The 24803-nt window shown below is 36.4% G+C and overlaps 1 protein-coding gene across 3 annotated transcripts in view; it reads left to right on the top strand.

Annotated features, from left to right (window-relative positions):
* Nell1 (neural EGFL like 1) overlaps positions 1-24803 on the top strand; it is a 794610-nt gene that overhangs the window by 753186 nt on the left and 16621 nt on the right. For 2 of the 3 annotated variants that reach the window (XM_071617126.1, XM_071617124.1), the window contains one exon: positions 2631-2771. The exons of the other annotated variant lie outside the window; for it this stretch is intronic. In XM_071617126.1, the coding sequence (XP_071473227.1) occupies positions 2631-2771 (141 nt within the window). The remainder of the gene's footprint in view (positions 1-2630; positions 2772-24803) is intronic. 3 annotated transcript variants of the gene reach the window in all.

Genomic DNA, 24803 nt, shown 5'->3' with positions numbered 1-24803 from the left:
AGGTCTGTGGTAGTTTCATTTAATACTGTTTAGACTACATAGAAGAAAGAGCCAGTTTTATGAACATGCTGAAAGCCTACCATGTGCAGTATGGTTGTATCTAAAATGAATTTTCTGCTTTTAATTTCAAATCTTTCACAGAGAACATAAATGTGCAGCCTTGTTATCAGGTGCCAGTATGTGATGAGCCCTGGTTATTCCCAGTAAGTTCCCAGAATCTATTGTGGAAAGTGCAGCTTTCAAGCCAACGACATCTTCACTACTCTTGTCATTTCCAATGTAATTCAGAGATGTACTTGTGTCTCTGGTGAAGTTGTAGATGCAAAATTGTCTGATTGTCTTCTCTGGCTACAAAAGTCTCCTGTCTAATACAATTACTTCAGCCCTTCCAGATCATGAAAACTCATTAATCTCATCATTTAATTTTTTGGGGGGCAGGTGACAGGGCTTTAACTCAGGGGCACTCAGCCATGAGCCACATCCCCAGCCTTATTTTATATTTTATTTAGGGACAGGGTCTAAACTCAGTGGAGTTGCTTAGCACCTCACTTTTGCTAAGGCTGGCACTGGACTCACCATCCTCTTGCCCCAGCTTCCGGAGCTGCTGTGGTATGCACCACCACATCCAGTATCATCATTTAATTTTGGGAAAGAAATATCTATGAATTGAGAACATATTTACACATCATTCATCATGTCTGCTCTTTCTAAAAACTTCCCATTAAATTTAGGATGGAATTACATGTAAAATGGTCAGATAATTTATGCTGCAAACTGGGTTGTTTTAGCAGTGGTGGGCAGTTTAAGAACAGGTAGGATTTTCCTAGGCAAGTCAGGTTATACGATTGCTTTTGCTATTTGAGATGCATTTTCTTTTGTATCTCCTGGTTTCCCCAACACTAACCATATAATTAGGTGATTGATACCTATAATGCTGTTGACAGCCTAAATGTGATGGGTCTGTGGGGATCATGAAAACTTTTCTGAGAACAAATATATCGAGTTTGTTGTTGTTTCATGTTATCTTTTGTCCTAACAGAGACGTCATCTCTGAAAATCAGTCTTCTGCTTATGTTTGTATCTCTCATTTCCTTATATTCAAAATGCACTGAGATGATGGTGACACAGGTTAAGCCCTTTTTCTCTCTGAGCTACAGCTCCCAGTTACATTCTACTTCCATTTTCAAAAATTTTAGTCATCTATATTCTGTTTCAGAAAACCTATGCCTGTAAAATTTAAGAAATGACAATCTAAATAATTGTTGAGAATTCATTTTCTGAGGACTCATATTAAATGCACACATCATCTGACTGCAATATCTGAAAGTGCCATAGAAACACTGGGTGGATCCTGATGGCTTTAAGAAGACTGAGGGATGCTGTGTATGAAAAGACTATGGAAACTGAATACCATAGAGGAAGAAGATGGCAGTTTGGTGGTAAAAGGAAAAACTGGAGTAGTCCAGTTTAAGGAAACATGCTTTTCCTGTCTAGGCTAGGATATCATGAGATGAGAGTGCCAGTTTTCAAACTAAATTCACAGCTCAATGCACAACTCAGTACATGTCAGAGTAATAGGCCTCTGGTAACTAATTGCCCCTGAGCTGATAACAAAAGCAGAGACCTGCTGAAAGAGATCCCAGGGTGCCTTTTATTAATTATGTGTTATATTCCAATGTTAATTAAATTTCTGTTCAGATATGCCCTAGTTGAGATATTTCCAAGAGAAATAGGAGAATATTCCTAGCCAGCAATGGCTATATTCCAAGAAATAATTACATGGAAAAATCCTGGAAGAATGAACTTACCCTGCTATAACAATCAGTAACTCTTCTTTCTGCAATGGAGTCAACGAAGTTCAGCCCAGAGGCAAGTCTTTGGGCTAGAAAATCTATGTGTGATCCATGTATTTGCTGATTCTAAAGAACCAGATCAGAGAGAAAAAACAAAGCTCTGGAGACTTCTTTTCATGAGAAATAAGTGAGGAATGAAGACCTTTGATTGACTAGCGTAGTCAATCAGCAGTTTTAGATAAATTAGAACTATAGTTCCCAAACTGTGTTTCAAAGAACGCTAGTTTCTTAAGATGTCAAAGTTATTCCCAATAAAAACTATCTACTAGCCAAGGAAATCTGATAATAAACCCTCCATGTTATCGTTCTTTTTTTCAAAGCTTTGCAGATTATATATATCATATATATTATACTTTTTCATAAGTATCTTTCAAAGACCACAAAGTAATATCTGAAATTACTAATTTAGAAATGCTGAATCCAAGAAAAATCAGGCATACCAATTTTAAAATGGTGCCAAGTGTTCTGAATTTAGATTTTGGTTGTCCAGATGCCAACGTAGCATTTGTAGTAAGGAGTGTCTTTGTTTGCCAGTGACCATAAGGTGTCATTCATTGTCCAAAGCATGAGAAAGCATCTATGAATGAAACTTTCAAATTTTTTTTTGTGTGTATGATTCTAGAAATAATGGGATTTGGTTCTTCCTGTAACTTTCATTTCAGGTGACTAAACAATTACAGTTGATATGTTGACATGAGCATGTTTGGGGTATTTACTAAAAGGTTAGTGTCAAAAGACATTAATGTCCTGGTGGGCTTGTGTTTTTCTCTGAGGCAGATATTGATGAATGTACAGAGGGGATCATTGAGTGCCACAACCATTCCCGCTGCGTTAACCTGCCAGGGTGGTACCACTGTGAGTGCAGAAGCGGTTTTCATGATGATGGGACCTATTCACTATCCGGGGAGTCCTGTATTGGTAAGCATTCAGTCATACCCTCCATCCACCTGGACTTTTGTATGAGAGGCAGCGTGCTTTGGTACTGTGTTGGGTTGGTTCTCAGCGTTAAAACATGACTACTTACTGGTTAAATTCATCTATTTTCAAATTTCTTCCCTCAACAATTTAGAGATTAGAGCAGGGATTATGCATTGTGTGGTGTTAGAATTTTTTATATAGAAATTGGGGCAGTTGGTAGAACAAAACCTGGGTATGCTATGGGTGTTTAGTTCTGTCTATGGAAAACCAGGAAGACTTTCTAAAATTTTTGACAGTTTGAGAGGCAGCTGTGGAGAAGAGGAGATAGTGCTACAGTTAGATTTAGAAAATTTAGTGTAAATCCTAGTTCTTGTACTTCCAAAGTCTCTATAATCTCTGATACTTCATCTGTGCATGTATGGAAATTGGGATAATAATATACATATGTTAGGATTAAATGGGATACGATGTATTTAAAAATTGCAAGCTTTGAACGATGCACATACACAGTATAGTTGCATTAACCTTATTATTGTTACTATTACCACCACCACCATCGCCTGCAAAGCCACCTCTAATTGCCATTTGCTTGTAGTTCTTTTAAATGCTAAACACAGGAGGTTAACAGATGGAGTTCTTCACCTTCAAGACCTTACAACTTTGATGTAATCCAAACAACTGATTAGAAATCTAACTGTTTCCATGAGAACCTTAGCCAATCCAGGTCTTTCATGTCATGTGGGCTCAGCTGAATTCTTAACTATTGGACAGACCTAGAGGGCAAACATTCTGACTGTGGGTCCCCAAAGTTCAGGCTGATGAATTAGAAAATGGGAATCTAATTGTGAAAATTTATTGTCTCTGCTCATTGCATATCTTTTTTCTCCCTAAAAGCCACTGCTCAAATCCAGTTAGTATTTTTCCACCCTATGCCCTGTGTTGTCTTAAAGTGAAGATGAATTAAGGAACACTGGGCATATAGCATGAATTGTCCCCCCCACAGTCTTAACATGACTAGTGAGAGGCATGTAGTGATGTATTATAGTAGTTAAGAGCATAGACCCTTGGGCCAGACTTCTTCAGTCAAATCCCAGCCCTGCCATTTTTGGGGAAAATAGGGGTTAGTAGAGATTGAATTCAGAGGCACTTGACCACTGAGCCACATCCCCAGCCCTATTTTGTATTTTATTTAGAGACAGTGTTTCACTGTTACTTAGTGCCTTGCTTTTGCTGAGGCTGGCTTTGAACTCACGAACCTCCTGCCTGAGCCTCCAAACCACTGGAATTATAGGTGTGCACCACCATGCCCAACCAGCTCTGCCATTTTTAAGCAGGTTACTTTAGGCAAGTTTTTTTCTAATATATACCTCAACTATCTTTAAACTAATGTTTACATCTAATTAACATAGAATTGTGATAATTAATTGAACTCATTCATGTTCAATATTCAGTAAACGTTAGCTATGATCTTAACTGTCCCTGCATTTTTGACATTCTGCTCTATACTCCCTCCATATCTATTTTATTATGGACATAATGATATATAATTTCATGGGGAGGTTTGCATTTATCCAGGGTCTTCAACATAGTCCTTTTATGTACTTCCAGGTACATCTGAATATGTGCAGCTCATAAAAATAGATGTCATGTGAGTAGAAATAGATCAAATGGCTGTCATCGAGGAGTGGAAACAGAATATTAATATATATGATTCTTTGAGGACGAAAGTAAAATTTTAATTTTTACAAATTATATTTGACATCATTGAGAGGAGAGATCCTTAGATTTTTAGGGCGTAGGACCTTAGAGATCACCTACTTAAACGAGCTCTATAACTGCTTGGACCTGCCATGGTGCTGTGCCCTTCTGTGCCCTTACACATTGGTCCTCTCATCTGGGATGGAACATGATTCTTCTCTTATGAATTTCTGTTCTTTTCTCTAGGTTCAGCTCATTTTTCACCAAGTCCCCATGAAGTATTCTTTGATATATCTTCATATGAGTTATCATCACTCCTCAATTCTGTTAACGCTAGACTTTTTACCCTGGTGTAGGGGTTTCAGTGGTCTCAAGTATTGTAATACAGTACAATTTCTTTGCTTTCTGACTTGACCTTGAGCTGGAAATGTGCTTGATTTGTCTGTCTCTCCAGTGAGATATTTGGCAGTTGTTGTTCAATAAATCAGAACAATGTAATACATCATATGTCTCAGAAAGGATGATACCCTGCTCCTAATCACACAGCTGGTTTGAGACAAGATTAGAACCAAACCTTGGTCAAAAAGTCTATATAACAGATGCCAGGGACAATCCCAGTTATGCCTATTGTTGTGATGTAGTTATCACTGGTGTCCTATCATTCTCATAAGTGTCCCAGTTAGGACAAGAGACATTATTGTAATCATACCCAACTCCCATCCCACCAATGCTGGTTTCTCTTTGCAATGCTGAGTGGCGCACGTGTGTGTGTGTGTGTGTGTCTGTGTGAAGTTTCTGCATTCTTTGAGGAGGAACCCGCGTCATCCATGTATTGATCCCTAACTCTAGGAAAAACTTAGAAAACTGTGCATCTGGGTGAGAGAATAGAGTTGTTTTGATTCGTGGCATTTCAATTTGGATCATTATTAATTTGAATTCCTTTCATGTTCATGCTTTTGTAAGTGTACTTCATAAAGACAGAAATCTGATTATCACTCAGTGTTTCTTTGGTGTTTGAGAATATTATGTTGGTTCACAAAATTTCCTGGACCAATAGATGTGCAAATCAGATTATGCTGTTTTCCTACTATGATCATCTAATAATGCCTTCAGCTTTAGGTGATATTGTCACCTATTTCTTGGATTCATCTCTATATGATAGCCTTTTTGACTGTCATGCTTGCAACATGACAATGAGCTCCTCCCAGGTTTGGGGGCTTTGCTCGTGCTGTTCTTTCTTGAGCACTCGACACCTGTCTGATGTGATGGCTTTCCCATTATTTACATCTCATATCAACTCTTACTTTATTACAATTTCATTGTAATATATTCTAAGCATTTTTAATTTTCAAATTTGCTGTACATTAAAATGTGTCCACTTTTCTCTTTCGATATGTATACAAGTTCTTTGGGGGCAGAGACCATATCTGTCTTCTACCAGAACACTTCTAGTGGTTAGAATAATGTAGACAAATACTAGGTATTCCATGCAGCTATATCAAATTATTGAAGGAACAGACATTCAAGACCCTATCAAGCCAGATTTATTTTCTGTTTGGCTTGACATTGTCCTTAAAATTGTGGTGCATGACACAAGTTGTTACATATCACAAAGCCATAGGAGTCTTTTATTTCAGAAAAAAAAATCAATCATCATTCCTGCACTGCATTCAACCTCTGGGAATGTACATATAAGAAACTTAAGATATCTGTTCTTGTTAGATTTGTGAGCTGAAATATACTGAATCTTAATAACACAGTGTTGTGGCACTGAAAATTAGCACATCAGAATGGGCTCTAAATAACATCTACTATTAACGCTTACATTTAAAAGAAATAGAAACAACTGAAGTAACTATAAATAAGAAGAGTGATTTTTGCATCATGTATTCAGATATGCTTTCTACCCAGAAAATGGCAGGATGCCACGTTAGATTGTAAAAATGTGGCCATTCAGGCTTTTAGAAGAGTCTTGTGTCACTCCATGCCATTCGTTATGGCTTAGATCTGAGATGTCCCCTGAAAGCTCAGGTATGAGACAATGAAAGAAGGTTCAGAGGTGAAATGATGGGGTTATGAAATCCTCAACCCAATCAGTGAATTAATCCCCTGAGAGGGATAAACTGGTAACTGTTGCCAAGTAAGATGTGGCTAGAGGAGATGGGTCATTGTGGGGTGTGCCTCTGGGGTATATATTTTGTGCTTATTGAGCAGAGCTCTCTCCTTCTTTCTCTCTCTGCTTCCTGGTATGTCTTGAGCTGCTTCTCTCTACCACATTCTTCTGCCATGAAGTCCTACTTCATCCCAATCCCTGAGGAATGGAGTTGACCATCGATGGACTGAGACCTCTGAAACCATGAGCCCCCAAATAAAACTTTCCTCCTCTAAAATTGTTCTTACTGAGTCTTTTGGCCACAGTAATGAAAAAGCTGACTAGAATGCCATTTTTTTTTTGGTCAAATGAGGATAATAGCACCTGTTCTATTGATTTCACCAGTTACTGTAAGCATCGAATATTATTGACATCATAAGAACAAAACTCATGCAATATTTATTGGGTTATGAGCAAAACTGTTTAACATTTGCTTCTTTCTCCTGAAGTAGATTATATGACTGGTCCCAGGTGTTGTAGAAACAAACAAGATGAACAATATTGAGAAGTTTGTCAGATAAAATCTCTCTGTGTGTATGTGTGTGAGTGTATGTGTCTGTTTCATTTGCTTGTGTATCTATAATGTAAGAAGAGGGGAACACCCCAAAATTTGCAAATTAATATTTGTAGAAGAAGGTCGACGGTGGTCTGTTGTTACACCTTGTGTTTTGAGGCAGTCGTGGAAGTTGGTGATACTTGGTTTTGGTATGGAAGTTGGGAGGCATTAATTTTTTTATCTAGACATAATGATCAGGATCAGTTAGTTAGAAATGAGGAGAATTAATAACTGAGAAAAGCCTGTGTAGAGAACATTATTTTACATATTTTGAAAATAAGATTCTGACATCTCTTATATCAGTCTGTCTCCATGATCTTGGTCCTGCATATGAAACTTTACTTCCTCTTTCCATTTAATAGAAACAGAAACATATAAAGCAACTTTTAAAATAAGAAAAGTGATTTTGCATCATGTATTCAGATATGCTTTCATATTCATCCTTTGTGGATGCTTCAGCCAATTCAAGTATTTAGTCTGCTCTCCACAAATCCTGTGCTGTCTTCCTGCTCTTCCTTTGATTCTATGCTTCTTCCTGATTATCCTTACAAGCCTCAATTTTGCTTGTCAAAATCCTGATGAAGTTCTATTTCCTGATCCAGCGATTCTCAAAGCTGTTTAACAATAGATCCCAGGTAGCTTTTTAAAAATACCTGTGATGATGCCCTCATACCTGGGCAGATTAAGATTCATTTGATTTGGTGTGGGACTTACACTGAGGTCATTTTTTAAAATACTAAGTGATTAGAAAGAATATTAAATCAATGCACAGAATCATTCTCATAGCTTTTATCTAAGAAATAATAACTTTTAAAAATCCTCCCACTTTTATGTCCCCGCAGCAATTTATTTGACCCTCTTTTAGAGAATTTACCAGATCAGATTTGTATTCTTAATCATTTTGTATTCCTACAGTAGAGTTGAAGGTTTTTCACATCTATTACAGATTCCTGTTGAGTTAAATCATATGGATCATGCACATATTTAGTTATCAATCAGAACCTTCAGGGCTGGGATTGTGGCTCAGTGGTAGAGCGCTCGCCTAGCATGGGCGCCACCCCGGTTTGATTCTCTGCACCACATAAAAATAAAGGCATTGTGTTGTGTCCATCTACAAAAAAGTTTCTCTCTTTCTCTCTCTCTCTCTCTCTTTAAAAAAAAGAATCTTTAGATTCCAATAAAATACATTTTATTGATCAAGGTGCACTGGAGGAAGACACAGGCTTATTTTCAAAGGACATAGCATCTCACAGCTTCCTGTCATTGCCTTCCCCATAGGACATAGTTGGGTCAAACATTTTCCCAGTCTGCTATCTATAGCAGACAGGTCAGCTGCTGCCACTGCTGTCCCCACATAGCAACAAATATTAAATTGTTTATTATGAACATATAATTAATATTATTAATAATAAATTGTTATTTATTATTAACTACTGTCATCATTAAAAGAGATAATAAATAATAATAACACAACTAGAGAAGGTTCCACTGAAATTTCTTGGGAAGAAAATTATAATAGGTTGATATGTCAGGGTAATTAAAATGGCATAAGGATTTAGGTTTTGTTTGCACTACTCAGAACCTAGTTCTCATAAAAGTAGAGATAAGGGAGTAAAATCTGGAGATACTCCATCTCTACTATGGATGACTACTTACTAAAGCGTAGGGGTCTGTATACTGCACCAGTCATTAGGCCAGGCCCTGGGGAGTTGTGAAGGCTGAGCTTCATGACTTAGGGACACAGTTGAGTAACAATACAGTGTAATGGAGAAGTGTAAGTACATCCAGGCCTAAATTCAAATTTCAACTTGGAGCTGGGCGTGGTGGTGCACACCTGTAAGCCCAGTGACTCAGGAAGCTGAAACAGGAATATTGCAAGTTCAAGGCCAGCCTCAGCAACTTAGCAAGACACTCAGCAACTTAATGAGACCCTATCTCAAAGTAAAAAATAAAATGTGCTGGTTATATAGCTCAGTGGTAAAGCACCCCTGGGTTAGTTCTCCCATTACATGTCCCTTCCAAAAAACAAAACAAAACAAAACGAAAAAACCTCTCAACTCAGCCACTTTCCAGTTGAGCAGCAGTTGACAAGATATTTAACATCTCTTAGTTTTATTAGTCTTCAATGATTAAAATAATACTTGCAGTAGATTGTTTTCAATATAAGTGTTCTTAGATACAAATATTCTGACACATAGTAGATACAATTTGTTAACCTTTAGTATCTCTAACCTACCAAATGAAAACAATACTGATACTAATATGAGATCATTTATTGAGATCTTACTTTGTGCTGAGCAATTTACAAAAGTGCCAACCTCCCAAGTAGCTGTGGAGTATTTGTGAAGATTAAATAAGCTAGCATAGGAGAAAAGCACTTGGTACCTATGTTTTAAGTGCTCAATAAATGTTAGTCATGATCATTAACTGGGCACCAATACTGTGTCAGTCACTAGGCTGGGCAATTACATGTGTTGTTAAATTTAGTATCACAACCACCAGAGGAGGGAAGCTCTCTTACTATCATCATTTTTTTAAGGTGGGGAAAATAAAAACCCAAAGATTAAGATAAATCATCCCAATTTACATAGCTGATAAATGGTTCACAGCAGCTATAATCCAGGAGTGTTTTATCCTAAACCTTCCATCCTTAATATGTCAGTGCTATAATGCTTTCTGGAAGGAAGGGGACCCTGAGCCCACAGGTAGAGGAAATGCATGCCAGAGCAGCAGCTGATGGTCAATTGGACAAGGCAAAGGAAACAAGAGAAAATGAGTGAGGTCCAGAAGGAGAGTTGCAATCATCTATCTGAAACATGAGCATTGGGGACTTAGTTTACCCAGTGGATTATGTTTTGGGGCCTTTTTGCTGGGACATGGGTGGAATGACAAGATGACACATTCTTGACAATTAGTCTGATAGCACCTCAGCCCTGATCACAATATTACCGGATGTCCACTGATGTCATTACCTTCTCTTCATTTCTGATGATGTGAATACAGAGTAGAAAAGGAATAGGTATGGTACAGAGAGTAAAAAAGAGGTGGTAGATAGATTTTTAACTAATATCTATTTTTTTATTCATTTATTGATCCTTCACATTTTAAAGATAATTAGTTGAGCATATATAAAGAATATATATGCAATTAATTATTATAGAATTAAATTGAAGATAAATTACTTGAAAAATAAGGACATAAACTAGTCATGAGAGGTAACTAAAATGTTTATGACTATATGGCAGCCAGATCAGGATTAATACAAATTATTCTAATGTGAAAGAAGGTTGCACAGGATCAAAAGACTCTTTTTCCTTTGTTTCAGGGAACAGATATGCTAGGGTGGGGAAAGAATCTTTGTGAATCAGATTATTTCAAACTAAGATAGTTTAAGAGGCAGAGGCACAGACGCCAATCTTGGAACACTGATGGATTTTTCTCTTTGTCAAACAATAAGACCCACCCAGGAATAAAGTATTCTTGGTTAAACAGAATCCCCTCACCTTCTTTGATAATATTTAGTGGAATATTATTGGATTGTAAATTTATATCTGTTTCCAAAGAGCTTTAGATTTGATTTTTATCCAAGTAATAAATTCCTCATAGTTGAAGGGGCTCCCCAAAGGCAGATGCTACTGGATCCTGAAACTGTTTAAATAGCTTTGTACATTTAACTTGAATCACCATGAAGGGTATGGGGGTGTGTTTTTTGAATCAAGACTTTAGTTGCATGGCACAAAATTGTCAAATGTCATTAATAGGTTCAGATAGACAGAAAGATGACCTGTGTATTGAATGAATATGGAAAGGGACCAGTGTCATCAGTTCATGGGATGGAGAGTTTAAGAGTATTTTCCGGGCTGGGGATGTGGCTCAAGCGGTAGCGCGCTCTCCTGGCATGTGTGCGGCCTGGGTTCGATCCTCAGCATCACATAAAAACAAAGATATTGTGTCGGCCGAAAAACTAAAAAATAAATATTAAAAAACTCTCTCTCTCTCTCTCTCTCTCTCTCTGAAAAAAAAAAAAAAGAGTATTTTCCAACATTGAATGGAAGTGATTCACTGTACCCCAGAAAAGGCCTTACAGTGGGCACAGAGTTGCATATAACCAATTAGTTGATAAGTGGGTCCCTCAGGCCCTCCGGAAGTTTGCTCCCTTTCAAGTCCAGTCAGATGTAGGTAAGCCTGGACTTGTTCAGTATGAAGGACAGACTATATTTTGGAGACTTCTCTGGGAAGACAATTGCACTTCCTGATTTTTGTGATAGATACTTCACCCAATGATGTGGGAACAGATGCATGGTTCCTATATGTGGTTTTCCACTTGAACTTTGGAACCAGATGCTCCTGGGAGTTATTTTAGCAAGACCTCAGGCTAATTACTGTGTCTATCCCTTGAGCCAACCACAACCCTATTGAGTACATTTCCAATGACAGTCTCCCTTTGTTTAAACTCTTTCTTCCTATAAACAGTGATTAGCCAGGGATCAGAAAAACAAGACAGCATAGTATAAAGGGAGCCAGGGACCTCAACTGTAGTCTAGGTGAAGATCATATGGATAATAATTAAAGCAAAGGAGAATTAGAAAACTACTAAAAATTCTTCATGAATATTGGTTTAATTCTATAAATTTTATATCCATAAAAATAGTCCAAAGTAGTCTTAGCATTAAGGTAGGTGGTATGGAAGATGCAGAAAATGTATTGCTTAGGGAGTACTCCAAGTTGAAACTACAAGTTGAAAATAGAAATCAACATAAATGAAACAACCAATAGCTTTCTGATATAGGTCATAAATAACTGCAAATAACAATAAAATACACAGGTAAGAATTTGACAGAATTAAAGAGCAGTCATACCAGACCGTATATGAACCATTGGACTTTAAGGATGGAAGGGTTTCGATATTTCATAAGTATAATAATACAAATAAGTATTAATAATATCTAAGTTTAAGTCATTGTTTTATGTTCTGGGTACTTTTAAGAGCTTTATATTTCTTGTTATCCTCAAAACAATTCTCTTAGGGGGCAAACTTTATAATCTCCATTTAATAAATACAGAAAATGAGCCTTTGCTGATGCATCATGAATGTCCCAAATTTATTTGGCCTTAAAAACCTTATCTCTTGAGACAATTTTTGGATTTGGCACTATGTAGAAATGTACTAATTGAAAACTCAGTAATTAATATACCCTACTCTAGGAATTTCCAGAAAGCCTTATTTGTTCAGTGTCATTGAATGATGAGCTGCTTCTGAAGAGGTTTTCTTTTCTGTTTTGCAGCAAACTACAAACATGCATCCAGCATACTACTTTTCCCTACATATTAGATGTTTTAATATTATTTTCACCTTTTTATGAGGAAATAATTTTAATCCATGTCTATTTTTTTCTGTTTCTTTTGTAATATGGTCATTAAAATATAAATAACTCAATGATTACATATTGAGTGATGTTGTAGTGGCTTATTGGGATATAACTGACTTGTCCCTAAGCTAAATGGTCCCAGTCATAATATTTTTTACAAACATATTTTTATTTTGCATGGATACTTTGTCTCCTTTCCATGTTATCAGGCTAATCTCTTCTTTTACATTGAAAAATTTTCTCTCCTTTCCAGTATAGTAAACTGAGACTTGATAATGTTCTGTCTCAGATTACAACCTGTCAGAAGCAGTCCCTAGGATCCAGATGCAAATTTAGATATAAAAGGAATGTGTGATGCAATATTTCAGAGGCTCCAGTTGACAATTTTGCATTGTGTTATAGGCCCAGTGGTAATTCAGAGAAAAGGAAGAACTGCAGGGGGAGCTTTGAGGAAGGCTTTATTGGAGAGGGGGAATCTGCACTGATCATGCAGGAGGACAAGAGTTGGATAATGCAAGGAACGAGACTGATACTTTTCCCCAAAAATGTGCTTTGCTATGTGGATATGCTTTTCTTTAGATCTTGTTTCGCATGATGAATGTGGAATTTTTAGAAAACAAGCAACAATAGACACACTTTATTTATTTATTTATTGCCATAGGATCTTGAAGTTTATATCGTGCAACTCTTATTTATAAGCCTTTAAAGTTAGACTCATTGTGACTTTTTATTGTATTTTTATTGCTGCATATTAATTATACAGGATAGTGGATTTCATTGTGGAATATTTGTGCATGCATATAACATAATTTGGTCAATGTTACTCCCCAGTATATCTCCCTTTACCTTCCCTTCCTCTTCTCCTCCCTCAATTCTAATTGTCTCTCTTCTATTTTCATGAGATCTTTCTCTCTCTCTCTCTCTCTCTCTCTCTCTCTCTCTCTCTCTCTCTCTCTCTTCTCATTTCATTTACTCCCCTACCTCTACCATGAGGGAAAACACTTATCTTCCTGAGTCAGGGTTGTTTCCCTTAACACTGTACCCTCCAACTCCATCTATTTTCCTGCAAATGGCATAATTTCATTATTCTTTATGCCTGAATAAAATTCCATTATGTATATATACCAAAATTTTCTTTATCCATCTCTATTGACATACACCAAGGTTAATTCCATAATGTCACTTTTGTGAATTGTGCTGCTATAAACATGGGAATGAATGGCTCTCTAAAGTTTGCTGACTTTATTTCTTTGGGATTAATACCTAGGAGTGGTACAGCTAGATAAGATGTAGTTCCATTAGTTTTTTGAGGAACATCCATGCTAATTTTTACAGCGGCTCTATTCATCTATATTCCCACAAACAGTGTGTAAGAGTTTCTTTCCCCCCTCATCCTGGCAAGCATGTATTGTTATTTGTATTCTTGATGATTGCCATTCTGACTGGAGTAGGATGGAATCTCATTGTAAATTTAATTTTCATTTCCCTGACAGCTAAATATGTTGAACATTTTTTCCATGTAATTGTTGGCCATTTGTACTTTTTTTTTTTCTGAGAAGTGCCCATTTAATTCATTTGCCAATTTATTGAAGTATGTGTGTGTGTGTTGAGTACTTTATGTATTCTGGATATTAATCCTCTATTGAAAAAAAAATAGCTGGCAAAGATTTTCTCCCCTCCTGTCATCTTATTCTTTATGCGGTTAATTATTTCCTTTGTTCTCCAGAAGCTTTTTCATTTAATGCCACACTTTTAAATGGCTCCTTTTTCCTTCTTCTGTCTACAGTGTGACAATGGAATAAGTGGGCATTTCTAAGAAATATGGCTTCTTAAAATCATCTTATTTCCTGTGAATACAGTGCTCCATGTAGCTTAGGGCCTTGGTTCTAGGACTATGAGGCTTAAATAAGTAGTACCTAATTTTCACCAGAGAACTTGCTAGAAAGCCATATTTTCTATTTCACTGCAGACCTACTGAATCTTCAACTGGGGGCAGGAGCAGGACCCAGTGATTAGTGTTTTACTGAGCCCCCTTTGGTTAATTCTGATGTTTACGCAGGTCTGAAAACCACTGCCTCAGAGGTCTCATTGAAATCCTTGGAAGTACCTATCAATGCTCTGAAACCCGTGTGTTTGTGTGCCTCCATCCTTTGGGGGAAGTGGAATGCTATCTTTTCCTGGGATCTTAGAATGATGCTGACCCTCAGCAACATAAGAACCACTATTAAAATAACAAGATCCAGCCTCTATCTTCCCAGTCGCCATTCTGATTTAACTTCTCAGCACTTTCTGCCTGGGGACTTATAATTCAGTCTCCAGTGTATTCACTGGCCTTCTTCTCTCAATTTCTGAGTTGTTCCTTGGTATTGAAATCCATGTAGTTGTCAGCTTCCTGCCTCTTGAGGCTCAGTTTGAGCAATTGTTTCATTATAGAAATTTCTGGCTTGGATGTATTAGAGACAAAGATCCTGTCTAAGCTGCTATTCAGAGATCAGCATCTACAACTTCTTCGAGATGAATATTGAATTGTTTGTTCTAGTCTGAGGTTACTCATGCTGCTGTGAGATATTTACCTGTGGGTTTATGAGCAGAGAATTTTAAACTGTAGTACTCAAATCAAATAAACTGCTGCTGGCATAAATCACCAATCACTTACTCACCGTGCATTTATTGAGTGAGCCTGGTCTGTGCAGATTCCCATGCTAAGTCTTAGGCATATGGAGAGGAATAAGACACAGTCTTTGCAGACCGGAAGAGGGAGAAAGTAGGTGGGCAGAGGTTGGGGAGATTATGTCATGGTTCAGCTAGACACATAATAGATAAATAGGAGGCTCTGAGGAAATGTGGCTAGCTCTTGACTTTGGGGCATTTGCGGGTGGTAATGTATATAGGAATCTTTTACAGACAATGTGTTTTCACTGGAACAATAAAAAGAATGAGAAGGAATGTTTCCAGGCAAAATACATATTAAGAGAAATATTGCCGAGAGTGACTGCAGTCTGGCTGGAGATGAAGTCACAAAAGGGATCTAATTGTGTTCAAACACAGTTGTTATGATCTGTCTGATAAGATGTCCAATGTAGAAAAAGGATCTGGTATACAGATTTGTTAAAGGTGGGGAATGATGGGTTCAGAGATAGAAATGGAGGCCAGATTATGAAGGCTATTGTGTTCCAAGCTGAGTTTTTAATGCTATTTTATATGTGTTTCTCGGTGTTGTAAAAATATTTGTGTGAAAATTTTATAGAAATAGCTGTTTTAATATAAAACATAGCTCTAACAATATAGAAGTACTTCCCACAAAATTTCAGATCCTCTATCATGAGTTTTTCAGTGTGGCTTTCTGCACCTGGGCCATTTCACTGCTACTTTTCCTTTTGCTTACAATGTCTTTCTTATGAAAAAATAAAGCCCTCAGATGCAGTCACCTATTGAACATGGTCATTATCCTACTAAGTGTTAGATTTTGTACTAGGATTATAACAACCACCATTCAAGTTTAGTATGAGTTTCCACTTTAGAGGTAAATGGTATAACAGAGTGGTCTGAATTTTCTCATTGCCACATAATAATAATTTCCCAGCTGAGAACTTAGGAAAATGACTTACTAAATCAATTTGCCTAGGGATATACATGAGTAAGGTGTGTATTCAAATATAAGTTTCTACCAATTCTTCAATCTATAATCTTAGAAAATCTGAACTGGTTCATTTTTCTGCTAAAAAGTAATGTGAATATAAGAGTGATATGATCAGAATATCAATCTAGCTGCTCTTTGAAGAAGAAACCTAGCCAGAGAAAACAGTAAGATGTTATTTTAATGGTTCTGGAAGGACAAATGTTCAAGAATGAGTTAAATATCTTTATGGGATAAATGGTGAGGATTTTATCTGCTGAATTAATTGTAATGCCTTTAGGATAGGGACCTTGACTTCATCATTTAATTACTGCCATATATATATATATATATATATATATATATATATATATATATATATACCAGTCAATATTTAGAGAATCTGTGTGTTGGGTGAAGTGTTGGAGATTTACTTTTTGTTCTTTGCATAATGTTCTTGTATTTGCTTTCTACAGAAGTGGGAACTAGACATTGTGCCATGAGAGGGGATAAGCCTGACTTGAAATTGGCACATTGACCTTTATGTTCGGTATCAGGAACTTACTAATTGCATGGGCCTCAGCTGCAGGTGAGGCAATACAGGGCCTCCCCCTGTATTGCTTATTCTTATACCTGTTTTACTGGGGTCCAAGTAGAGCTGAAAATCTTGTGCTACATCCAAGGGTATATAAATACAGGAGAGAAATCTTCCTAATAGTTTGAGGGAAAAATTATTTCTATGAATACAATCCAACTTAAATATTGACTAGAAGGCACACCTATTTTAAAAAAAGAAAACTTAAACTTCAATTAAATTTTATACTCATGTTATTCCCTTATGTGTGTCTAGGACTCCTAGAGGTGAGAATTGCCTCTTTTCTACCATGGAGATTACCTTGGATAGAAATGTTTGAGAAGCAATGATTATTTAATTGACCCTCAGTTTAGTTGTGTGTTAAGTGAAGATGATGGTGATGTTGACATCCTAAGTTTCTTGGAAGGAAAAACTAGGATGACTTTTAAAGTATTTTGAAAATTCTATTTAGTATGTATGAGTTTAGTAAATGATTGTTATACATAATAAAAAGAGAAATGTCTACTTCATAAAGATGTGTTAATTTTTAACTCAATAAAAGTACCTGGTATAGGCAGGATATCAAAGTACCTGCAAATCCTGCCCTCCCCCCACCCCGTGATACAACCTTGCATTGTAAGAATAGGAATTTTGTTGGTTTTATTTGTTATCATATCTCTGGTGCCTACAAGTAGTGTTTGGCATATCATATATGCTCAATAAATATTGACTGACAAATGAATTAACTCAGAAACTCTCAGAGTATTTGGTTTTGTTACTAATGGAGACACTGTCCTCTGTCCACAACTTACCCTGATGAGCTGGGCTGTACCTTATGTGAAAGGCAAGATTCCTTTTGTTTATATGCTAGCAGCCTGAGTGGAATTAAAGATGCTGGCAGTAGTAAAGATAAACAAAGTGATATTGTAGATAAACAAAGCTGGACACTAGTTAAAGTGGTACGAGCGTATTTTAATTAGTAATAAACTACTGCAGTAGTAAAGAGGGCACTGTGTAAACTTCAGAGTATGCAGAAGGTGACTGAATGATTTAAAGAGAGAATAAGAGTCAGGGAAGTGGAATTTGAAAAAAAAAAAAAAAAACTGGAAGAAGGAGGGCATTAAATCCTATTTGGGTTTGTTAATTGGCATCTACAGAAGCTGGACTCCTACTTCCTCAAAGACAATGAGAGACAAGATGTTGGCTAGAACAAACAATAAATTCTGATGGTCTTGAGTTTTCCTAGGCAGGTATTTAAGGGATTTGGAGTTGTCATCCTAGGGATGTGGCCTTGAGCTGTTAGAATTAGTCTAATGTTTGTTCAAGTCTTTTTTTTAAAATGGGGTTTGGTTGGGTCGGGTAGACAGAATCATTTATTTAAGTCTGCTTAGAGGAGTCTGAAACATTATTTGGTCAAGGATGGAATCTTTGTCTGTGGCTTTGTTTACTTTTCCTTGAAACAAACTTGGTTTGGGCCCATATGTTTTTACCTTTCCTTACTGTCACAAACACAGAAAAAGATGTTCAAAATAAAGAGAACTTGTCTCCCACAAGTCTAGAGCAGAGTGGGCTCAAGTGTCCTATTCTGGGCATCTTTTTTTCCTTTTCCCCTGCAGAATCTTTCTAGATCTTCCCAGAAGTAGATCTCTTCAAGACCCCTTTCAAAATATTAGGCAGCCCAAGCTGTTTTGACCAAATTGGTTGATTAGAGTTCTACAGGAAAAGAGATATGAATAGAGGTAACAAACAGATCAAAGAGATGAAATTCTCTAAGGAAAGACAACAGGAGATAGCTTCTTAGTCTTCTCAGCAGACAGTGCCCCTCTTGGCATGGCTGTCTGAATTATTGTCCTTGATCAATGCCCTAAATGTTCCACTAGGGTAAAGTTTGGGGGAGAGCCCTGACTAACTCCCAAGAAGCTAGGGACCACAATAAGCAGAGTGGTAAAAGGAGACAGCTAGGCATGGAAGTGGTGAATTTCAGCTGCTGTCATCTAAATCTGTTATTTAGATTGAGACCTGGTGTTAGAATTGCACCACTGACAATGTTTTCTGCCCTTTGCCTTCTGTGTATATTGCAGGACTTTTCTTGTAGTAAATAAAATTACTTAGTAGCCTCTTTGAGACCTTTCAATGGCACATAAGGGAGAAGAAATAATTTCTCCTCTGACAACTTGCTTGAAAGAATGATTTGTCAAAGTAAGGAAGCTGGCTTTGGATTATATCCTGGCTGGGTTCCCCCATGCATATTTGTTACCAAAGATTACCTTGTCAAAGCTTCAAGTGGACAGGAAAACAATGCTTCTCCTTTTTTATTTAGCACTTGATTGCAAATACTCAGTAAGGGACATCAGAGATAGTTCAGTAAATATTGAATATCCAAGAAAACTATTTAATTCTAACAAATTTTCATTTTTATTTAATTTTTTTTTTGTCCAAAGCTTTTGTCCAAGTGAAGCTTGTCCAGAAGCTTTACTTCTATCTTGTTCTTCATCTATCACTCTACTCATGTTCTAACCCTGGAATTACAAGCTGAGCCCTACAGAGGTGAAAAGTAATCATATGAAGTTGGAAAAGGACAAGATCTTAGGAAATCTTTAATGCAATTCCTATATTTGCCAGAAAGAAAACAAGCCACCAAAGAAAGGCAAGGGCTCCTTTCTATCATAACTCAGAAAAATTCAAATTTATCAAAAGTTTATGCATTTCTTAGTAGGTGAAGACACTAGAAAAGCTACTATGACAGACACAAGGAGAAATAAGACCAGAATTTTACAAATCTGAAAAGATAAAGAAGATAGAAAAGAATATTCAGAGCTAAGTGTTCACAGTAATATAAAGGAGATATAAGCAATGTAAAGTCAAGGTGCAGAAAGGAGTAATTCTTTCCAGCAAAGAATGAAATTTTGTTAAAGAGTCTAAACAAAATAGCAACTGTAATAGTAGAACATGCATGGGCAGGTATTACGCATTCAGTAGACTGCAGCTATAATACATCCCACCTTTCTACTCATAAGCAGATATATAAAACATATAAATCTAAGATGGTTGTCATCAATACTTGAAGCTTCTGTGCACAGTAAAATTCTCCTTAGGTAGCAAGTATTTCAATATTTATAGATTTTCTATTTATCCTCTCCACTGGTCAGAATTGTATTGATTTTAAGCAAATTTAATCACTAGGTACAGAAGTATGATTTTTTACAGCAGAAAGTAAACCAAGGTGGTTAATTTAGAAGGCTGCTTCACCCTCATTCTGCTCTTGTTTTCCTACCTGGAAGGAACTGTTTTCTCCTTCAGCAGTAAAAGAAACACAAATTTGTGTGTCCTGTAAATAAAATGTAGTCAGTGACCAAGGCAAGTTTATGGAGTGTTAGAAAATTAAGTCCTTTCAACATTATTCTTTTAACCTGATGTTATAGCTTGGATATGAGGTACTCCCCCCATCCCCCCCAAAATAATCTCATGAGTTAGACAAAGCACAAATATTCAGAGGTAAAATGATTAGATTATGATTAACTTCACCAGTGGATTAATTCATTGAATGGAATAATAATTTTAATGGACTACTGAGTGGTAACTGTAGGTAGATACAGCATGGCTAGAGAAAATAGGTCTCTGGGAGCATGCCATTGGGGATTATATCTTGTCTCTGATCTCTTGCTCCCACATGTCATGAGCTCACCTTTCCACCATAATGTTCTACCTCATCTTAGACCCCAAACCTGGCCAACCATGAACAGCAACTGTGAACCCAAAATAACCTTTTTATCTTCTAACTTGTTCTCGTTAGGTATTTTGGTCACAACAACAAAAGCTGAATGACATACTTTAACATCCGATTTATAGATCAAATCTCAGAGAACTTTGAGTATTAATATTTCTAGATTTTTCTGGCCAATGTGCTGATCAAAACCATGTGAATTTGTGTGAGAATTCATAATTTGTGTGGAAATTCTTGGCAAACAGAGGGTGGTATGGGCTGGCTGCATAATAAGAAATCAGAATTGGGGTTCAGGTTTGAGTTATCCTCGAGATGAGAGAGTGGAGTTCATGGGAGAAAAAAATATAGAAAAATGAGAGTGGGAGAAAAAAATAGAAACAATAGGAAAAGCAATAATAATGGCAGTTAAAGCTAATCTTTTTTTTTTTTTGAAGAATTATTGTATAATACCTTTTTATTGTATCTGTCCAAATTAAAAGAATGGGTGTGTGTGTGTGTGTGTGTGTGTGTGTGTGTGTGTGTACCTACAAGTTTATTTAATTTTGGTCATGCTAGGGATTGAAGCTATGGCCTTTTGCACACAAGGCAAGCATTTCCTATTAAGCTTCAACCCCTGCCCATGGAGTATATTTTTATCTACATTTTTCAAATGATGAAACTAAAGGTCAGAGATATTAGGCAGATTTCCCAAAGATATAAAGCTAATACATTTCAGATTTTGGACCAAAACATAGTTGATTTACATGTCCCTATGTGCCTGGAACTTTCTTGACTTGATTATTGAAAGTCACCTGTCACAGAAACCACCTCAGTCACAGACTGGGGCTGTATGCCACATTAACTAGTGTCAACAGCTGCTGGATTCCAAAGCTTCAGCTTTTACTTGATGTGCAATACTGCTCAACTGAGGAGAAAAAGAAATAAAGGATTAAAGATGGAAACTTAGAAAATATTAATAGTTTAAAAATGGGAGATCAAAAATTCCATACTTATAGGAATATGTTGTTTTTTTCTCCATTTTTATCTCCAGTCCTTAGTAGTATGTCTGATACAAAATATATGATCAATAAATATATGGAGATTTAGTAAAATTATTGATGACCACTAGTGACTAGGTGAATTAGTAGGTAAGAAGGTAAAAAGGAAATAGCATATCCCAGAACAGTGAAGGAGAGAGCTCTTAGATTGAGATAATCAGTAACAACGTTCGTTTTGTTATTTGTTAGGCAAGGGTGATAGTTGCGTGAACTCTTGGTCATGAGAAACTTTAGAATGTAAGCTTTAAAGACAGTGTCACATGGAAGCTTGCACATATTCAGGAGGAGTAGAGATGAATGAATGAACTCAGCTGCTAGTTGTAGGTACCAGGACATAAGATCTGGAGCCAGACCAGATGCAAAACCAGTGAGTCCAAAGAGTATCTTTCCTCCTTTATTTAAAAAGAGATCTGCTCAGTTAAAGGGGGAGATTCACTGCAGAACATCAAAACTGTATACTGAACAATAAGAGGAATGCCATAGTAAAGGGTGTCATTCTGACTCAAGAATTTTTGGGAGCTGGATTTGAAACTAAAGATTTAATGCTGGAGGCACATTGGAAACTCTTCCTATGTGATATATAACAACATTTCAAAAAGATGAAGCTATACCTCACTTTTCTTTCATTCTTTGCTTTTTGAAACTGAATCATATTCTATTAAAGTGAGATGATCTGAGCCCCTCAACGTGCTGGTGGAACTCTTCTGATATGTCCTAAGTGTGTCAACCTTATTTACAATAGTCTGTGCTCCCAGAGAAATATCCTAAGTGTGGTATGACCAACACAGCAGAGCGAGGCTATGGATTCCTATTTTAGTCCTAAAAATTACCGTGCAGCTTAATATTTCTTAAGACTTTTATTTTGCAAATAACATTACACTTAAGGTTTCTCTACTTGTTTATTTCACTTACTTTGTTGATGTGTAGTGTATATACCTTTTCACATGTTTTTTTTTTTTTTTCCTCTGCCATTTGAAAAACAGCAATACTGCTTTAGCTATTGGAAAGGCATCTGTGCTCCATGTTGTCTATCACTAATAAACCCCCAAGCTCTGTTCTCATTTCTGAGCCACTAATGTCTACTAATGATTTCAAGTCAGAATGCACACAACTGGATATTCAAACCCCAGGTTAAATTTTGTTTTCTGACACATCACCTGTTTTGAGTTTGAAAATAAGACTGTGCTGTGAAAGATATTCAAGAAAGAGGAATATGCAGTAATGAAAAAGTTCACTTCTTTGACCTAACTGCTACAAAACCCTTGGGGGAAAAATGTTTCCCTTTATCTCTGAAATCAACCTGTAGAAGTTTCAGTTCCTGAGGCAGGTATAACTACAGTTGCTATGTATGCTATTAAAACTTCTGCAAAGCCATTTTTCTTGAAGGGTAGGAAAATTGTTTGGGGCTAAGTTGGGACTAGTTTGATTGCCTCTGATATAAACATCTCTGAATTATACTTTCTTACATGCACAAGTAACCTAAGAACCTCAAATCAACGAAGAAAGCAGATTGACTAGGCACAATAGACTTTTTTTTTTTCAAAAGCAAAATTGAGTACAATAATAACAGCTTTCAGAAACTGTGAAAATGTCAATGCAAGGAAATTAGTTCTAACGCAAGCTAAGCCATGGAATCTTATTGAAAAAAGTCTCATTTGAACATGGGACATTTAAGTACTGAATGTATAAGGATAAACACAAGGAACTCACAGGAAGCCATTATTTACAATAAGAAAAAAAATCACATTGTAACGATTATAGATTTGAGTGCAAAATATTTTGCCTGATTTTTGTTTCATTGCCTCTTTGTCATTGGGAGGCCTGTCTGATGATTTGGGTAAGTCTTATGGGTGAATATCTTTGTGTTTGCTCAGCAGAGAACAACAGTTGCAATATGTAAATAGGGCACCTCTTCCTTTTGGATGCCTTGGGATATGTATAATAGATTAAGTTGGCTTTGTGCAGAGCAAACAGGTCTGTATTACCAAGAATATGAATAATGTCAGCTTCCATAATTGCTAACATCTGGCTTTCCATAAATCTGTTAAATTGCATGGAAGCAGAATTAGATTTCTGTGTCATAAGTAAAGCAATTACATGGAACTCCGTAGGCAATATGGTCTTATATTCAACTGTGAAACTCTTTCATTCTGGAGAGGTGAAAGCAAATCCTGCTTTTGCACCCTATGTTTATTATGCGTGCTAGGTACATTTGTCTTTATGCTCATTTTTTTAAATTTACAAGAGGAATACACTGCCAATATGTTTGCAACTTTGTAAATGCAAAATAACCAAATATTTGAAAAGCATATTATACTTTGCATTAATTGCTAACTTGGAGATTATTTCAGAGGAGATCATACAGTATAGATCCTTTTGTAGGCACTGGTAGTGGATTGGCTGAAATTGAATATCCAGAATATTTTTGGAGTGATTTGTTAATGGGTTTTCATCTGCTCATATTCTCAAACATTTGACAGGAAAATGGAGTGCTTTTTTCTGGGAATGGGAGTTGTCTTCCTATCTCAGTGTGTTACTATTTTGCTGTATTATTCTACTTTAAACTAGACCCAAAGAGCTTTCACAGATGAGAACTTAATAACAAAATGATTCCTCTGAAGAGTAGGCTTTGCTTATGCCTTGTGCTCATTGAATATTCTAAAGACCAGATTTCAGTACAGTGGGCTTTATAATAGTACTGATTTGTGAATTTTCTGGATTTGGTTAATTCAGTTAAATGAATATACTGACCATCCACAGTATTTTATGTTGTTGTTGTTGTTGTTATTTTGTCATTATTGTGGCACTGGGAAGAGAAAGAGAAATGAAATGTAGTCCTTGCCCTCAATGATCTCACTGTCTATGGAGATGGACATATTAAATATGTAACTCTTTATTTAGAGTTGACCCTTACTATGGAATTGTGTATAAAGTACATAGAAATCAAAGTCTATATTGGCTGTCTAGCAGAATGAGGGATGGTGATGGTTAATCTGTAAATCTGGCTTTTGAAGACTGTGTAGGATTGAAGCTAACAGAGTAAAGAAAGTACTTCTCAATTAACTTATTCATACCTCACCTCATTCTATAGAGATTATTAAAAAGTAGAGAAAATATATGTTCCAAGACACAAACACAGAAATGGAATGATCTGTTTGTGATCTTCCATTGATATATATATAAATACATATACACAGATGTGCAAAAATTGCATATGTTTATGGTATACAACATGATATTTTGAAATAAATATTTATTGTGAAATAGCAAATTTAAGTTAATTTATGCATTGCTTCACATACTTCC

Source organism: Marmota flaviventris, chromosome 9, assembly GCF_047511675.1.
Source record: "Marmota flaviventris isolate mMarFla1 chromosome 9, mMarFla1.hap1, whole genome shotgun sequence".
Lineage (NCBI taxonomy): Eukaryota > Metazoa > Chordata > Mammalia > Rodentia > Sciuridae > Marmota > Marmota flaviventris.
This window is presented reverse-complemented; position numbering and strand designations above follow the sequence as displayed.